This window comes from Mytilus californianus, unplaced genomic scaffold, assembly GCF_021869535.1.
Source record: "Mytilus californianus isolate M0D057914Y unplaced genomic scaffold, xbMytCali1.0.p SCAF_11, whole genome shotgun sequence".
NCBI lineage: Eukaryota > Metazoa > Mollusca > Bivalvia > Mytilida > Mytilidae > Mytilus > Mytilus californianus.
This window is the reverse complement of record NW_026262593.1, coordinates 4,892,062-4,909,543: the sequence shown is the minus strand read 5'-3', so window position 1 is coordinate 4,909,543 and position 17,482 is coordinate 4,892,062. Positions and strand designations below refer to the sequence as shown.

General features: G+C 32.3%; 1 protein-coding gene across 1 annotated transcript; it reads left to right on the top strand.

Moving 5' to 3' along the window:
• The first annotated feature begins 4,531 nt into the window (after positions 1–4,531).
• LOC127719413 (EEF1A lysine methyltransferase 4-like) lies at positions 4,532–16,742 on the top strand. The gene is made up of 4 exons (XM_052225517.1): positions 4,532–4,665; positions 13,121–13,277; positions 14,206–14,492; positions 16,394–16,742. Exons 2-4 carry the CDS (start codon positions 13,121–13,123, stop codon positions 16,694–16,696), a joined length of 747 nt encoding a protein of 248 aa, XP_052081477.1. The 5' UTR covers positions 4,532–4,665; the 3' UTR covers positions 16,697–16,742.
• The last annotated feature ends 740 nt before the right edge of the window (positions 16,743–17,482 follow it).

The window sequence follows — 17,482 nt, the reverse complement described above, 5'->3', positions numbered from 1 at the left end:
AGTTAATTAACCTTTAAAATTCAGAAACTGTGCATTTCAGTATCTCGTTATAATCATGATATTTTTGTGCTGTAAGGATTAATTTTCAAAAAAAAAATGTGTAAAAGATGTGTAAACAGATCAAAACATTCATTTCAAGACTAGCTTCCCGTGCCAGCAGACAAAATTCACTGGCAAGTTCAATGTTTTAATTGTTGTTTACTGACCAGGTCCCGGACAAAATGGACAAAGCTATAATACAATGTAGCAGATTTGGACCAAGACTAAGACCCATCACCTATTCGACATCATTCTACTAAGTACACGTGGTTGCCTATGTTTTTTTTTTTCAAATTTCGTTATAGTCAAATTCGGGAGAAAAGTAATAGAAACCTACACAGAGGGAACAATTCGTCCCTCATCGCAACCAAAGATAGTATTCCTTTTTACAATTAGAGGAGTAGCTATTAAAGGTAAAATGAAGACAATTGCGCTTCAAAGTTTGGGGTTTTCAGGGGCAGAACATATTTTTGATCTGGATGTAAATGATTTAATCTGTGAATTGATGATTGATGCCAATTTATTTACGATTTGCTTGGGGTAGGAATATATGATTTTCTTCTGATTTGTTAAAGATTTGATAACAATTTGTTAATAATTTCTTCATAATTTGAAAACAATTTGTTTATGATTTGCTTGAGGTAGGAATATGATTTACTTCTGATTTGTTAAAGATTTGATAACAATTTCTTTACAATTTCTTTACGATTAGAAAACAATTTGTTTGTGATTTGCTTGAAGTAGGAAAGCAATTAATTCTGATTTGTTAATGATTTCAAAACAATTTCTTCACAATTTGTTTATGATTTGCTTATGAATTGTAAGCAATTTGTTCGTGATTTGTTATTGTGATTTGTTAGCTCATTTGCATGTGAAATTTTATCACTTTCAAATCACAAAGAAATCATACGATTTGTTTATCATTTGTTACCATGATTTGTTCCTCAATTTTTTTTGTTTGGGTCGAATATTCTGTAACACAAATTGCAGGAAATAATTGCACACAAAATTGAAGATCAAAGAACAAAGTATGTGGAGCAACAGATTAATATTCCATCTCAAAAAATCCTCCTGCTCCGTCCTCCACCCAATAGATATCGAAAGGTCGTCCGTCCCCTAACAAAATGAAATGCATGTAGTTTCCACGAAACGCCTATCTTGCATAATATTTGTTCAACATTTAAAAGTTAAAGCGACATATTTTTTTTTTATTTTGCTTTCGGCGGGAGGGGAGGGTGGAGGGTAAAAGTAACAAATCATGCAATTGCCAAGACAGCAGAAATTGTTGAGAGTATTAAAAGAAATAAATAAAGTGAACTAGCTAGGACCGAACTGAGCACAATAGAAACAACTTAACATTTTAAGGATGTATACCTCTGAGGAGCCAAAAAATTCTAGAATAATACTTTTTTCTTAACCTGATTGTTGGGTTTATATGACTAAGAAAGTACTTGATGAAGAAAAAATCATTTGGTGGTGCATTTCCTTTTTTGCTACGGCCATTTCATAGTACCTAATTTTAATGATTTTACCATTTTTCATCAATTTTTACCCATTTTTGGGCTTTTATCATGAAAAAAATCACATTTTCACAATTAAAGGGTTTTTAATAATTTCACTTAAGATGAAGTTGACCAATCTGAATAAATTTAACTTTTAAAACTATAGGTAGGTGATAATATTAGAAAGTTTTATAAAATTTTGTTGTTTTTCCGTGTCAAATTGACCATGCTGATATTTTGTAAATTTGGGATTTTTCTCTTTTTTTAAAACAAAAAGCATATTATTTCAACTTCTTTGTTATGAATGATTAATAAAATACATATCAAATAAATTTGAAAAGAAAAATTGGATATGGGGTATACATATTTTTGGTAAAATCATTTCTTGTACCCCTCACCTATTTTCTCAACATTTTTGCTGATGAGACTGACTGGATTGGTTATAAAATTTGAACATTTTATTAATCAAAAACTACTTATTGTAAATACACAATTTTTTCACAGAGTTTAGTTTGATTATAATATTTTTTAAATTCATTGATATTTTCCACTTGTATCAAATGTTTTGGAAATAATTCCAGAACGAGATTTCAACGAGACTGAAACATCAGAAGAATACATCCTTAACTCGAGAGAGCGAATACGGAATTGTTGAACGGATGAACTCTATTATTCTGGAATCCGCCTAAAATGGTATGAACATATATTATAGACTCATTATAACTGACAAGAGGGGTTAACAAATCTCGCAATAAAAAGTTTAACAAGCCATTGTTTTAAAAATAATGCTGGGTAAAAAGGAAATGCATCTGTATCGCAAAAAGAACATACGAATATATATTAAGACGGGGGAACGTTAAGAGATATTGAACACATTGAAAAATAGTAAGGCGAAGGAATATTGAAAGATTAAAAAGGAGTGGGGGAGGGGGCTAAATCAGCAAATATGAAATTAATTCTGTTAAAATTTTGCAAAACGTTTTAAAAAAGTCTACACATATTTTTACAATATATGGAAAATTGAACCGATATCCTTTGAAAATCGATATTAAACTCCGTATAATTAATAACTAGACAACATTATTATCATTATTATGTGGATAGGCCGAAGAAAAACTTCCCGCAATTGTATATAAGTTTTCATTGCATAAATATATAAATCGGATATGATGCTGGTTAATAAAATAAAATGTAAAATACAAGGCATACTTGATGATTGTGTTTGTCATTTGTGTTGGATACCCAGTATTTTATAAGTGCTACATGGCTATATATACTATGTTTAAACAAAATCAAAAAGCATAAATTGGCTTTTGAGACTGGTAGATGGCAAAATATTCCAAGAGAAGATAGAAAGATTTTACTTAGTTTTAACCCTAGTTCGAGACATTGGAAATGAACTGCATTATATTTTAACAAGTTCTACCGTAAACAGTTATTGAGAAGTAAATATAGAAACCTGGGACTATTCTATAATAGTCCCAGTAGAAACCAACCAAAATCATTGAAATTAATGAACTGATAAACAACAACAAAATCTATATGATCTAAACAACTTGTGTAAATTAATAAGGTTAATTGATATGCATGTAGGTTTCCTAGGTTGTGTAAATTAATAAGGTTAATTGATATGCATGTAGGGTCTCCTAGGTAAACCATGTGCGTTACCCTTTTCAGTATTGTTAAAGCTATAGTAAGTTTTGTAAATTCCTCTGTCCTACTTTTGTATGTCGTTACATATGCATTATATATGTTATATATATAATAAGCATCTCTATTCCAATGCAATTCGGTTGGATGAGAAATAATGAAATATATATAACAGCAGCTGACTTCAACGGTATTGGTAGATATCTGAATAGACTTGGCCGTTTAACAATCTATTACTCTTTTATTTTCTCTAATCTTAATTATTGCACAGTCACCTGGCATTTTTGTAGTGAAAAACAGTTAATATGGAAAACATCCAAAAGAGAGCCTTGAGATTTGTTTATGAGATTATATATAATAGTTCATATGAAGATATTTTACACAAGTCAAAACTTCCACCTCTTCAAGTCAGAAAATTAAAAGCAATAGCTACAGAAACTTATAAAATTATACACAAAAAGAGTCCATCATGTCAATGCAATTAATACCTGCAAATAATTAATTGCTTTAATTTATATAGTTCTTTTCTGCTTAATGTGCTGTAACTGCTTATGTGTTTTAAACTACTTTATATGCTTTTAATAATGATTGCTTAATTACTTTTAATATTTCTGCATAGTATAACATAATTATAACTTCATGTCACGTTTGGCGCCTACAAATTTGTTTAACCCCAACACATTCTGCATATGCCTGTCCAAGTCAGGAGACTGTAATTCAGTGGTTGTCGTTTGCTGCTGTATACATGGTATATCATATTTGTTTTTCGTTCATTGTTTTGTACATAAATCAGTTAGTTTTCTCGTTTGACATGTTTTAATTCAATTTGTTTTACATTTGTCATTTTGGGACCTTTTATAGCTGACTATGCGGTATGGGTTTTGCCCATTGTTGAAGGCCGTATGGTGACCTATAGTTGTCATTTGCTTATTTTTATTTTCACGGTTTTAATGTTTTTTGACGATATAAAGCCCAATAGAGCTTATGTTTTCTGTGTTCGTCTATAAATAAAGCTTTTGAACTTGAACTTCAATCCGCAATAAAACCTTTGCCAAAGTAGGCGTCTGTTAGACATGTATGAAGTATTTGTCACTGAACGTAAAGCAATATGTAGCAGAGTGATTTTTATGATCATTTTATATATTGTAAAAATCATCTATTTAATTACTATATTTATCATAAAAGCTTAATTACATATTTTGAATATTGTATTTTAGTTTAAATTATTACTTTTATGTATAGTAGTATTCACTTTATTTCTATGAATATTCATTGGGGATTTACTTGAATCATTGTATCTGATTGGCTGTTAGTATTTTGTGGTCAAGTTTAATTTCCTTTGTTTTGTACCTAGTACATTTCCACGGGACGATAGCCATGACAGTTGATTGTATTTATGTCCCGATTACAATGACCATATAGATAGTTACCTGTATACCTTATTATTTTGGACACAACATAATTATTGAATACTGTAAGTTTACTTCTTTATTAAGGTTCATAAATAGTTTTTGACGTGTAAATACAGCCATATTTGTCCGTTTGTTATGATGAACCTTAACATGGTTATTTATATTTTTCACTTAAATAATATTCTAGTAAAGTTACGATTTTCTTGTATCGTTCTCCTCATATCGCATGCATGTTACACTAGTAAGAAAGATGTACATGAGAGTATTTTTATTAAGTTTCATCATAACAAACGAACAAATATGGCTGTATTTACACGTCAAAAACTACTTGAATACAGACTTACCTGTCCAGTTGGAAACGTTTTAAGGCCTGGCATCCACTAGATATATAAAAGTTAAATGCATTTTGTTTCAGAAAGATATAATCTTGTTTGGTTTTTGATGGGCATTTTTTTTCCTTTCTGCAGAAGGTGTAAAAATAAACAAACACCTGAATTACTTTGATACTTTCCACTCATTTAAACCCTTTAACTCACCTATAGTTGTGTAGATACCTGTTTTCCAGGTCAATCAAGGACAATCAATACAATACAATACAGTTTTTACCTGAGAGGGAGCATCTCAAAGTTGTATCACAACTTAGTTAATTTTTACACCTTCTGCATGAAGGACAAAAAATGCCCATCAAAATCCAAAAGAGATTGTATCTTTCTGAAACACAAAATGCATTTAACTTGTATATATCTAGTGGATGCCAGACATTAAAACTTTTCCAACTGGACAGGTAAGTCTGTACTAAGAGTAGATTTTGGCATGTAAATACAGCCATATTTGTCCGTTTGTTATGATGAACCTTGATCTACGGTTTATTTGCCACGGTAAAATTATATTGTTAATTTGCGTACATAACTATTTGATTATTGTCACGAATAGTCTATATTTTATAAATGGCGGCTTGTTAAACAAAAGACGGAAAAGTGTTTTCATTTATCAGGTTGGGAACAACTCCTCAAATGAGGGGTAACCCCTCAATGTAATGACTATCCCTTTTATGAGGGGTACATTTCAAGTGATAAAAATTTTTTTTTTTGTAAAAACCACTTTTTAGTACAAATGAGCACATATTTATATTATTTGAAGAAACTTTTCTCAAAGAACTATTATACATCTATCTGGTATTATATGGTCAAAACATGTCCAAGAATTTTGTAATATTCCTGGACATATATCTTCTTTATTATTAAAAATAATTAGACCCCTCTTTTAGAAAAGTTGTTCCAAATATAATGAATGTTCCCCCTTTTAAGTTAAAAAATCAAAGTTTTTCTTTTTTTCTTTTCTACAATAGTAAAATGACCCCTTGTCTGAGGGACAGTCCCTCATTTAAGGGATATCCCTCATTTTGGGTGTTGTTCCCAACCTGTTTATATAAAGTAATAGTTTTGTATTGAATAGTTTTTATAAAGTACAAATATGAATGAGTAAAGAATATTTGTCACATTGTACATTTTTATAATTTGAGTCCGAGTATTTATGTTTCATATTTTGGTTTCAGGACTCCAATTGATATACTTATATATAGAACACACGATTGTATGATGTGCTGTTAACCTTTACCAGTTAAACTCTCAGACAATAAGTACAATGCAATAAAACACACCAACTCACCTGATTCGGTCATCCTCAAAAATATAAAAAATGCAAAATATAAAAACAATTATATATACAAAATAAAGGATAAGGTCACCCCGGATGCAGCACAAATGCCAAGGCAACAAACTGGAAACCGGTAAGGACATATTTGGATTCCAAACCTAAATGCCCTGCTGTTTTCCTGGTAGAGAAAAGCCAAAAATCCTACTATAAAGGATCTAGTCGATTCTGGTCGATTCGGTCTTGGTTGTTTCGGCCATGTACCACTTCGGCCATGTGATAAAAGTCGTTTCCGTATTTTACTGATAAATGGCCTTAGTCTCTGATGCATGATTTTTTATTATTGTTTTGGCTTTTAACTAGATCTCAGTAACTGCGAGTACTCTCAAATCGTACTTTCTTTTTAATTTGACCTGTTGATACTATTTGTAATGCTTTTTTGTCGAGCCTGTGACTTTTGTCGCAGAAAGCTCGACATAGGGATAGTTATCCGGCGGCGGCGGCGGCGGCGGCGTTAGATAACTTCTTAAAAGCTTAGTATTGTAGAAGGTGGAAGACCTGGATGCTTCATACTTTGTATATAGATGCCTTATGTTATGAAGTTTCCGACTGTCACATGTCCATTGTCCATGATCTCATTTTCATGGTTCAGTGACTACTTGAAAAAAAAGTTAAGATTTTTTGTAATGTTAATTTCTCTCTTATAATGAGTAATATGATAACTATATTTGGTATGTGCGTACCTTGCAAGGTCCTCATGCCCGTCAGACAGTTTTCACTTGACCTCAACCTCATTTCATGGATCAGTGAACAAGGTTACGTTTTGGTGGTCAAGTCCATATCTCAGATACTAGAAGCAATAGGTCTAGTATATTCGGTGTATGGAAGGACTGTAAGGTGTACATGTCCAACTGGCAGGTGTCATCTGACCTTGACCTCATTTTCATGGTTCAGTGGTTATAGTTAAGTTTTTGTGTTTTGGTCTGTTTTTCTTATACTGTATGCAATAGGTCTAATATATTTGGTGTATGGAATGATTGTTAGGTGTACATGTCTAGCTCGCAGGTGTCTTCTGACCTTGACCTCATTTTCATGGTTCAGTGGTCAATGTTAAATTTTTGAGTTTCGGTCTATTTTTCTAATACTATATGTAATAGTTCAACTATATTTGGTGTGTGGAAATATTGTATGATGTACATGTCAGTTTGGCCGGTTTTATTTGACCTTGACCTCATTTTCACGGTTCATATCTCAGTGTTAAGTTTTTGTGTCTTGGTCTGGTTTTTCTATTACTATAAGCAGTAGGTCAACTATATTTGTTGTATGGAAGGATTGCAATCTGTACATGTCTGCCTGGCATGGTTCATCTGACCTTGACCTCATTTTCATGGTTCATTAGTCAATGTTTAGTTTTCTTGGTTAAGTCTGTATCTTAGAAACTATAAGCCATAGGTCAACTATATTTAGTGTATTGAATGATTATAAGTTGTACATGTATTTCTTGTTTGGTTTACATGACCTTGACCTCATTTTCTTGGATCATGTTAAGTTTATGTGATAGTTGTAGTAAAGCTTTATATTAAGAACTATCAACATAATATCAATGATTAGTAAAGAAGGCGAGACATTTCAGCGTGTGCACTCTTGTTGTTATTTAATGTAAACATGGATCTTGTCTATATACCAGCTTTGATTATTTGGTATTACTACAAATTTTCATTTCTTCGTACTATGAACATCAAAATTATTTCAATTTTCCTTAGATGCTGTTCTTGGACCTGTACAGGAAGTTTTATCTAGCACTAATTGTATAGTTTTATTGTTGATATTAACCCCATTGCACCCCATATGTACCAAGTGTTAGATTAGTTTTATTGATATTAAAAAAAATTTCTTGGTATTCCTAAACGGAAGATTTTATACACACAGAAGAAGAAGTATACTTAACAACAAAATTATTTTCTTTTACCTGTGTATAATATGACGCAGGTTTCTTCAAAAGTGATGATTTTCTGAAAAATTGTTTGACATTTCACAGTGATATCATATACTTTAACTTTGTTTAAACCTGTTTATTTACTTTTGACTTTAATTATTTATTCCTTGTAATTTTTTTTATTAACTGTGTATTTGCATTCAGGTGTCACAGGTCAAATTTATTCGTTCATTGTGTGTTAATTTACGTTTTTTGATTGAATTAAGCCTTCCAATTGATATTTTATAGTGTGTTTTTCTATGTTGTGATGTAATACTATTGTTTCAGAAAAGGGAGAAGGTTTGGTACCATTAAAACGTTTAATCCCGCTGCAAATGTTTGCACATGTCCTAAGTCAGGAATCTGATTACAGTGGTTGTCGTCTGTTTATGTAGTTCATACGTGTTTCTCGTTTCTCGTTTTTGTCGAGCCTGCGACATTTGTTGCAGAAAGCTCGCCATAGGGATAGTGATCCGGCGGCGGCGTTAGCTAACTTCTTAAAAGCTTTTTATTTTAGAAGGTGGAAGATCTGGATGCTTCATACTTTGTATATGGATGCCTCATGTTACGAAGTTTCCGTCAGTCACATGTCCAATGTCCTTGGCCTCATTTTCATGGTTCAGTGACTACTTGAAAAGAAAGTTAAGATTTTGGAAAGTTAACTATATTTGGTATGTGTGTACCTTGCAAGGTCCTCATGCCCGTCAGACAGTTTTCACTTGACCTCGACCTCATTTCATGGATCAGTGAACAAGGTTAAGTTTTGGTGGTCAAGTCCATATCTCAGATACTATAAACAATAGGTCTAGTATATTCGGTGTATGGAAGGACTGTAAGGTGTACATGTCCAACTGGCAGGTGTCATCTGATCTTGACCTCATTTTCATGGTTCAGTGGTTATAGTTAAGTTTTTGTGTTTTGGTCTGTTTTTCTTATACTGTATGTGTATGCAATAGGTCTACTATATTTGGTGTATGGAATGATTGTAAGGTGTACATGTCTAGGTGGCAGGTGTCATCTGACCTTGACCTCATTTTCATGGTTCAGTGGTCAAAGTTAAGTTTTTGAGTTTTGGTCTTTTTTTTCTAATACTATATGCAATAGTTCAACTATATTTGGTGTATAGAAATATTTTATGATCTATATGTCAGTCACGCAGGTTTTATTTGACCTTGACCTCATTTTCAAGGTTCATAGCTCAGTGTTAAGTTTTTGTAATTTGGTCTGATTTTCTTAAACTATAAGCAATAGGTCAACTATATTTGTTGTATGGAAGAATTGTTAGCTGTACATGCCTGCCTAGCATAGTTCATCTGACCTTGACCTCATTTTCATGGTTCATTGGTCAATGTTTAGTTTACTTGGTTAATGTTAAGTTTATGTGACAGTTACACTAAAGCTTTATATTTAAGACTATCAACATAATATCAATGATTAGTAAAGATGGCGAGATATTTCAGCGTGTGCACTCTTGTTATATAGATTAGACCGTTGGTTTTTCCGTTTGAATGGTTTTACACTTGTAATTTTTTGGGGCCCTTTATAGCTTGCTGTTTGGTGTGAGCCAATGCTCCGTGTTGAAGGCCGTACCTTGACCTATAATGGTTTACTTTTATAAATTGTAACTTGGATGGAGAGTTGTCTCATTGGCACTCATACCACATCTTCCTTTATCAGATTTTTCTTTACAGTTAACATTCAGATTAAGTCTGAGTTTAAAGTTTTTTTAGAAATCAATAACTTGTTCAAACCTACATGCATGACATGGAATTTTATGAAATTTGAACAGAAGCTTGTTTATGACCAAACTACATGTACAGTATCCAGAGCAAATTTTTGAAAATATTTATTTTCATTTTTCTGCTATTTACTGATATGTGGACTTAGTTTTTTTTTGTCGAGCCTGCGACTTTTGTCGCAGAAAGCTCGACATAAGGATAGTGATCCGGCTACGGCGGCGGCGGCGGCGTTAGCTAACTTCTTAAAAGCTTTATATTTAAGAAGGTGGAAGATCTGGATGCTTCATACTTTGTATATGGATGCCTCATGTTACGGAGTTTCCGTTAGTCACATGTCCAATGTCCTTGACCTCATTTTCATGGTTCAGTGACTACTTGAAAACAAAGTTAAGATTTTTTGTAATGTTAAATTCTCTCTTATTATAAGTAATAGGATAACTATATTTGGTATGTGTGTACCTTGCAAGGTCCTCATGCCTGTCAGACAGTTTTCACTTGACCTCAACCTCATTTCATGGATCAGTGAACAAGGTTAAGTTTTGGTGGTCAAGTCCATATCTCAGATACTATAAGCAATAGGTCTAGTATATTCGGCGTATGGAAGGACTGTAAGGTGTACATGTCCAACTGGCAGGTGTCATCTGATCTTGACCTCATTTTCATGGTTCAGTGGTTATAGTTAAGTTTTTGTGTTTTGGTCTGTTTTTCTTATACTGTATGCAATAGGTCTACTATATTTGGTGTATGGAATGATTGTAAGGTGTACATGTCTAGCTGGCAGGTGTCATCTGACCATGACCTCATTTTCATGGTTCAGTGGTCAAAGTTAAGTTTTTGAGTTTTGGTCTTTTTTTCTAATACTATATGCAATAGTTCAACTATATTTGGTGTATGGAAATATTTTATGATCTATATGTCAGTCACGCAGGTTTTATTTGACCTTGACCTCATTTTCAAGGTTCATTGCTCAGTGTTAAATTTTTGTGTTTTGGTCTGTTTTTCTTAAACTATAAGCAATAGGTCAACTATATTTGTTGTATGGAAGAATTGTTAGCTGTACATGCCTGCCTAGCATGGTTCATCTGACCTTGACCTCATTTTCATGGTTCATTGGTCAATGTTTAGTTTACTTGGTTAATGTTAAGTTTATGTGACAGTTGTAATAAAGCTTTATATTTAGGACTATCAACATAATATCAATGATTAGTAAAGAAGGCGAGACATTTTAGCGTGTGCACTCTTGTTTTACATTTCACAAGTAGATAGAGTCCAGGGTTAAAGTTTGTTTCACATCAATTACTTTGTCAAACTGGTATAGAGTGTTTTGAAACTTTGGCAGAAGCTTTTTGTCTTGCCTTGACGGAGTCAAAAAGCGAGACATAGGTATGCTGTTTCCGGCGACGTCGGCGGCATCAACAATGTATTAGTTTGTGATTAGGTCTAGTTTAAGGTGAATCACTAGTGGTTGATCAGTGATATTTGGTATGCAGTTCTATTAGCACTGGTACATCTCATTTCCATAGAAATTATTTGGCCCTGCCGCCTCAGTCATGGTCTATTGACTTTGAAATTTTTGCTTAGTTTACATGTATTAGTTTGTGATTAGGTCAGTTTATGGGGAACCACTAGTGGTAAGTCAATGATATTTGGTATGCAGTTGTATAAGCATTGGCATATCTCATTTCCATGGAAATTATTTGGCTCCGCCCCCTCTGTCATGGTCTATTGACTTTGAAACTTTTGTTTAGTTTACATGTATTAGTTTGTGATTAGGTCAGTTTAAGGGGAACCACTAGTGTTAAGTCAATGATATTTGGTATGCAGTTGTATAAGCATTGGCATATCTCATTTCCATGGAGAATATTTGGTCCCATCCCCGCAGTCATGGCTATTGACTTTGAAACTTTTGCTTAGTTGACATGTATTAGTTTGTGAGTAGGTCAGTTCAAGGGGAACCATTAGTGGTAGGCCAATGTTAATTGGTATGCAATTGTATAAGCATTAGCACATCTCATTTCCATGGAGAATATTTGGTCCCGCCCCCTCAGTCATGGTCTATTGACTTTGAAACTTTTGCTTAGTTTACATGTATTAGTTTGTGATTAGATCAGTTTAAGATGAACCGCTAATGTTAAGTCAATGATATATGGTATGCAAATTTATTGGCATTTGAAAGTCTCGTTTCCATGGAGATTATATAGCCCCACCCCCTCATCATGGTTCATTGAGTTTGAAACTTTTACATTATTTAAAAGTCAATGTTTGTGTTTAGGTTTGTTGAAAGGGAACGACTTATGATAAGTCTATGGTATTTGGTATGCAGTTGTGTTAGCATTGGCACAACTCATTTCCATGGAGATTGTTTTGCCATGTACCTTCAGTCATGGTTCATTGACTTTGACATGTTTGAATATTTGCATAACTTACATGTTAAAGTATTGCTATTTTAATTTCAACATTTGCATTATCAAAAGTACAAAAAGGCGAGACATATCTCTGTGTTAACAGTTTATTAATGATTAAGAGATAATGTTTGAAGCAAACCTTTGAAAAGATTTTTTTTTTACATTTTTAGTAATTTTCTGAAATATGTCAAACTTCAGTTTTTACAGTTAACATTTACAGACAGTCTGGGATTAAATTTTTTTAACATGATACATTTGTAAACCTTCATGGATTGTTATGAAAATTGGACAAAAGCTAATTTTCAAGACCAAGAAATAGCATCTAAAAAAAAGTTTGAATTTGTTTTTTAAATTCTGTATTTTACTGATAAATGGATTCACTTTTTAAGTCAACATAACACTTTTACACTGACAGCAGCAATCGCAGGCGAGACACACGGTTCTGTGGAACCCCTTAAAAAATTTTTGAAATAGTTTTCTGATGATGTTTTGATGATCAACTTTGTTAAGCACACTAACCACGGGATCATATAATGCTGTAAAATCAACAATACTTATACATTGAAATATATTTGTCATGTTTGTAGTAGCTTAGTACAATACATTTGTTCTGGATTTAGAAATAATAATGCAAAATATAAATAATAAGTAATGGTTATAAGTAACTAGACAAAGGCATGTTTAGAAATGTATTGAATGTCTTTTTATTTAAAAATAAATATTACAATACAAATTTGATTTGCAGATGGAGTTACCAGACAGAAATACAGATTATCGTGACAAGTCATATTGGGATGAACGTTATTCTAAAGAAAAAGCTTTCGACTGGTTTTCTGATTATGAAGCATTCAAACATTTACTGAAAGATGACATTAAAACAGCTGACAACATTCTTATATTAGGTGAGGATGTGATTCTTATTCATTTGCTATATGAAAAATGGAGAAGATAAAAAGGGGCAATTATTTGTCAAAGAAGAACATACAAAACCATTGCCAAAAGAAAACAGACATACAGACAAACAACAATCTTAAAAAGACCATACAAAAAACAAAAGAATCGACACTTGAACCTCCACCAAAACAGGAGGTTAACTCAGTTTTCCTGATAGGGTCAGCAGTTCCTGCTCCATTAGTGACTCCTGTTATCCGTTTGTTTCTTACATTATGAAGACTGTTACATACATGTATGTGTGCACACATGCACACATGCACACATCTAAATCCTTATAAACACACACACACTTGCATCATCTACATTTACTCCACTATGAAAACAAATAAAACAATTATTCAGTCATTCTTAAATTTTTATATACCTTTTTACGGGAAGTATTATGGTATAACATTGTCCGTCAGTCTGTCAGTATGTCCGTCCGTCCATCGTCAACATGTCGGACAATAACTCAAAAACGCTTTAACCAAATTTCATGAAACTGTGGTGAATTTTTTAAATATCTATTGACGTAAGCTCCCTTTCGATTTTTATAAATTTTAGATTTTACGTTTCCGAGTTATGGGATTTTATTCATAAAAAAGGGGGGATTTTCCAGTTTTCAGACAATAACTCAAAAATGCTTTGAGCAGTTTTCATGAAACTTTTTGTGACTGGTTTATATCTTTTAAAATAACCTCCCTTTTGTTTTTTTATAAATTTCTGATATGACATTGAGGAGACCGGGAACTTTATTCATTGAAAAAGCAACAGGCGTATCATGCGCTCATGGTGCAGCTCTTTATTGACATTTGAGTTGAACTTGAAATAATTTTATTTAAATGAATAGCCAATTTTAATGACCTTATTTTATTATTTATATGTTTATGTACATAGGTTGTGGCAACAGTTTAATGAGTGAACAAATGTACCAAGATGGCTTCTTGGATATCACTAATACAGATTATTCTCCGGTTGTTATTGAGAACATGAGGAACAAATGCCAACATAAGTATCCCGGCATGTCATGGGAAGTTATGGACATTCTCAATATGACCTATGAACCAGAAACATTTGATGTGGTTTTAGAGAAAGGGACACTTGATGCTTTAATGGTTCATGAAAAAGATCCATGGAATATAAGTGAAGAGACAGAGAAAGCAATCGAAAATGTGCTACATCAGGTACAAATATTATAATTAAAGCATGTCAGTGGTTGAATTATGAAAACAAAATCTTATGTTCCATCTTTACTAATTTTCTGTATGGTCCTAATTTGGAAACAGAAGACCATTTAGAACAATTTTTTTTCAAGAATACAGAAAAAAAAATACATCTGTGGCTTACTTTAAAATAATAATTAACATGTTACCTTTAACTATTAAAACAAATTATAAAAATATAGGTGACTATTATCACAAGGTAACAAATGTTGTTAGCAACGTTTACATTAGATCTATGAACAAGTTATAATGGAAAATTTTTGTTTAGAATTCTGCAATTTCCTACAATTTTTATGAATCTTAGATGCATTGTTTGAAAAAATCATAAGAAATTCTACAAATTCCTATGATATATGGCATGTTTGTTTTGAATATAAGATTGGTTGATTGATTGATTGGTGGTTAACGACACTTTCAGCACTATTGTGCTATTTCGTGGCGGTCAGTTTTTACTGGTGGAGGAAGTGGGAGTGCCGAGAGAGAACCTCTGACTTTCGGTAGGAAAACTGACAATCCTAGTCAATTAAAATTGGAGTTGAAAGCACTTGCCACGTGTGGGATTCAAACTCACGACCTCACTGTTGACATGGAATTTAAGAAATATAGATTCTACCACTGCATCTAGTGTGATTTACTGTCATTTGAAAATTTTTTGCATGCATACGTTATTGTGATTGTTGGATAAAGGACAAAAATACTAGTATTATAGAGATAAATTATTATGATTTTAGGAAATCCAGCAAACAAATAATGCAATGCAAAATTAAAAAGCAATTTTTCGTTTTTTCTGAAATTTATCCTGTCGATTTTGAAAATAATAAAAAAACATCCCAAACATTGCTGAATTTACTGCAAAGATAATCTTCTCAGTACAGTTAAAATTCCGAATTTATAACGTGAGGCTTGGCGGCCTAGCCTTTTAAAAATTTCAATTTTATCCTTTGAGATTTATTGTATTGCTCTGTTGAGGAATTTATTTCTCTAATGATGATTTAACAATATGTAAATAAAATTTTCTTTTTTCAAAAATATCCTGATTTTTCTATGTTTGCCTATTTTTGTGATGTATCAATAGCAAATTAAAGGAAAACAACAAAATAATGACGAATTTTGACCAATGAAGATAAGTCAGTCAAACCACACTTTGATTATAAAAATATAATCAACTATTCTGGGAAAATATAAATCTGCTAGAATATTCTAAGAATTATTTATTGAAAATTATAGCTGTGCTTCATATGTATATCATCTTAGTGGACTTCTAAAAATAAAAATAATCAGGTCAAACAACAGTCTATAAAACATTGCATATACTAACGAACCCCATCAAAGACCAGGGTAGGTAGATCCTGCTCCACATGTGAGGGGGGTGTTGGTTAGGAGGGGTCCTGATCCCGAAATCCCGGGCTTAAAAACATGGAATCCCGAGGTCCCGAATTTCAAAAAATTTAAATCCCAACATCCGGAAATTCGAAAATAGAATTCCCCGATCCCGAAAGGATCAATCCCGAAATCCCGAGCTTAAAAACACCCGATCCCGGAGTCCCGATAAAGGTCCTACCCCCCTCACATGTGGAACCTGTTGTGCATCAATAAACATTTATTTATTAATTTTTTTATATATTTAAATCAACACAGAGTTGCATTGTACTGTTTCTCACGTTTCCAAGGCAACATTGAGGATGTTAGTTTATGATGTCAACACATTCTCAATCTTTAAAACCCCATCTCAGACAAGAAGCTTAAGATGGAAAATTATTACTCAAAAAGATTCTTCTAGAAGGTTTATGAAAATAGCCATAATAACACAAACTTACTGACCACTAAGAATATTTTGATAAAAAATGTTTATTATATTTTAGGTTCGGACAGTGTTAAAGGCAGATGGAAAATTCATATCAGTAACTTTTGCACAGCCTCATTTTCGGAAACCACACTATGCAAGAAAAATATTTGATTGGTCAGTGGAGCAAAAACATTTTGGACAAAATTTTCATTATTATTATTATGTGATGCTGAAAGATTCTAATTTGTCAGTGGAAGATATTAGAAAGGAAAATGAAAGGACTGCAAAAAGGTTAAAAAATAGGACTGAAGAAGACAGAACTATTAAATATCTTGAGTATGAAGATAATGCAAACTTTTTAAATGGGATTGAACTTTGATTTTATCTCATTATTTATTTTGTAAATAAAGTCATCCTGAAAAACATTTGATTAATTTCATTCATTCATTAATTACCAGAACGTATGACTCACTGCTTCAAGTAAGATACATGTATGTAATTTTTAAAAATGTTCTCTTTAATAATTACACTTTTGACATCAGTTACACAGGCCTCTTTATTTGTACTTTTTATGACATTGCTGTATGAAGATGAATAACAAAAAAGATTTCAATATAATCCAACAGTGACCCTAAACACCATGAAACACAAAAAGACTTCTATAGCTAGATGGAAATATCTAGCTTACAGGTGTCACACCACCAATTCCATATCATATACCTTCAAACAAAATTTACACAGTTCTCTAAATACCTTAAGTTTAACTTCATGAAAACCATGTTTATCCTGAATTGTACATTTTAACTTTTAATCACCTTTCCACGTGCACATGCAAATTATCAACCACTATTTAAAGTCTTGTAGTGACACATACCATTATTTAAGTCATGTATATGTGCTACTAAAAACAAAACTAGTTTTCTGAAAATCTAAGTAAATTTGGTAGCAAAATAGTCAAAATATATTTCTCATTCAGCAAAAGTTTCATTCATGTCTCTTCAGTTGCTAGTTTGGCATCACTGAAGAGTCACATTCATTGTCGTAAAAGTTGGTGTAGTAATATTGGTACAATTAATGTTATAAAGAAAATATCAGCATTAAAAGAACTATTATTTCTTAGAGCTTCTTTGACATATATGTTCTCAATGTGATTGAGTTAATTTTT

What these genes read in the sequence shown, in the direction of transcription:
- LOC127719413 (XM_052225517.1), top strand. Translation starts at nt 13,121, where the DNA reads ATGGAGTTACCAGACAGAAATACAGATTATCGTGACAAGTCATATTGG. An exon ending in TGACAACATTCTTATATTAG is followed by an intron (nt 13,278 to 14,205) that starts GTGAGGATGTGA and finishes TTATGTACATAG; the next exon opens with GTTGTGGCAACAGTTTAATG. An exon ending in TCGAAAATGTGCTACATCAG is followed by an intron (nt 14,493 to 16,393) that starts GTACAAATATTA and finishes ATTATATTTTAG; the next exon opens with GTTCGGACAGTGTTAAAGGC.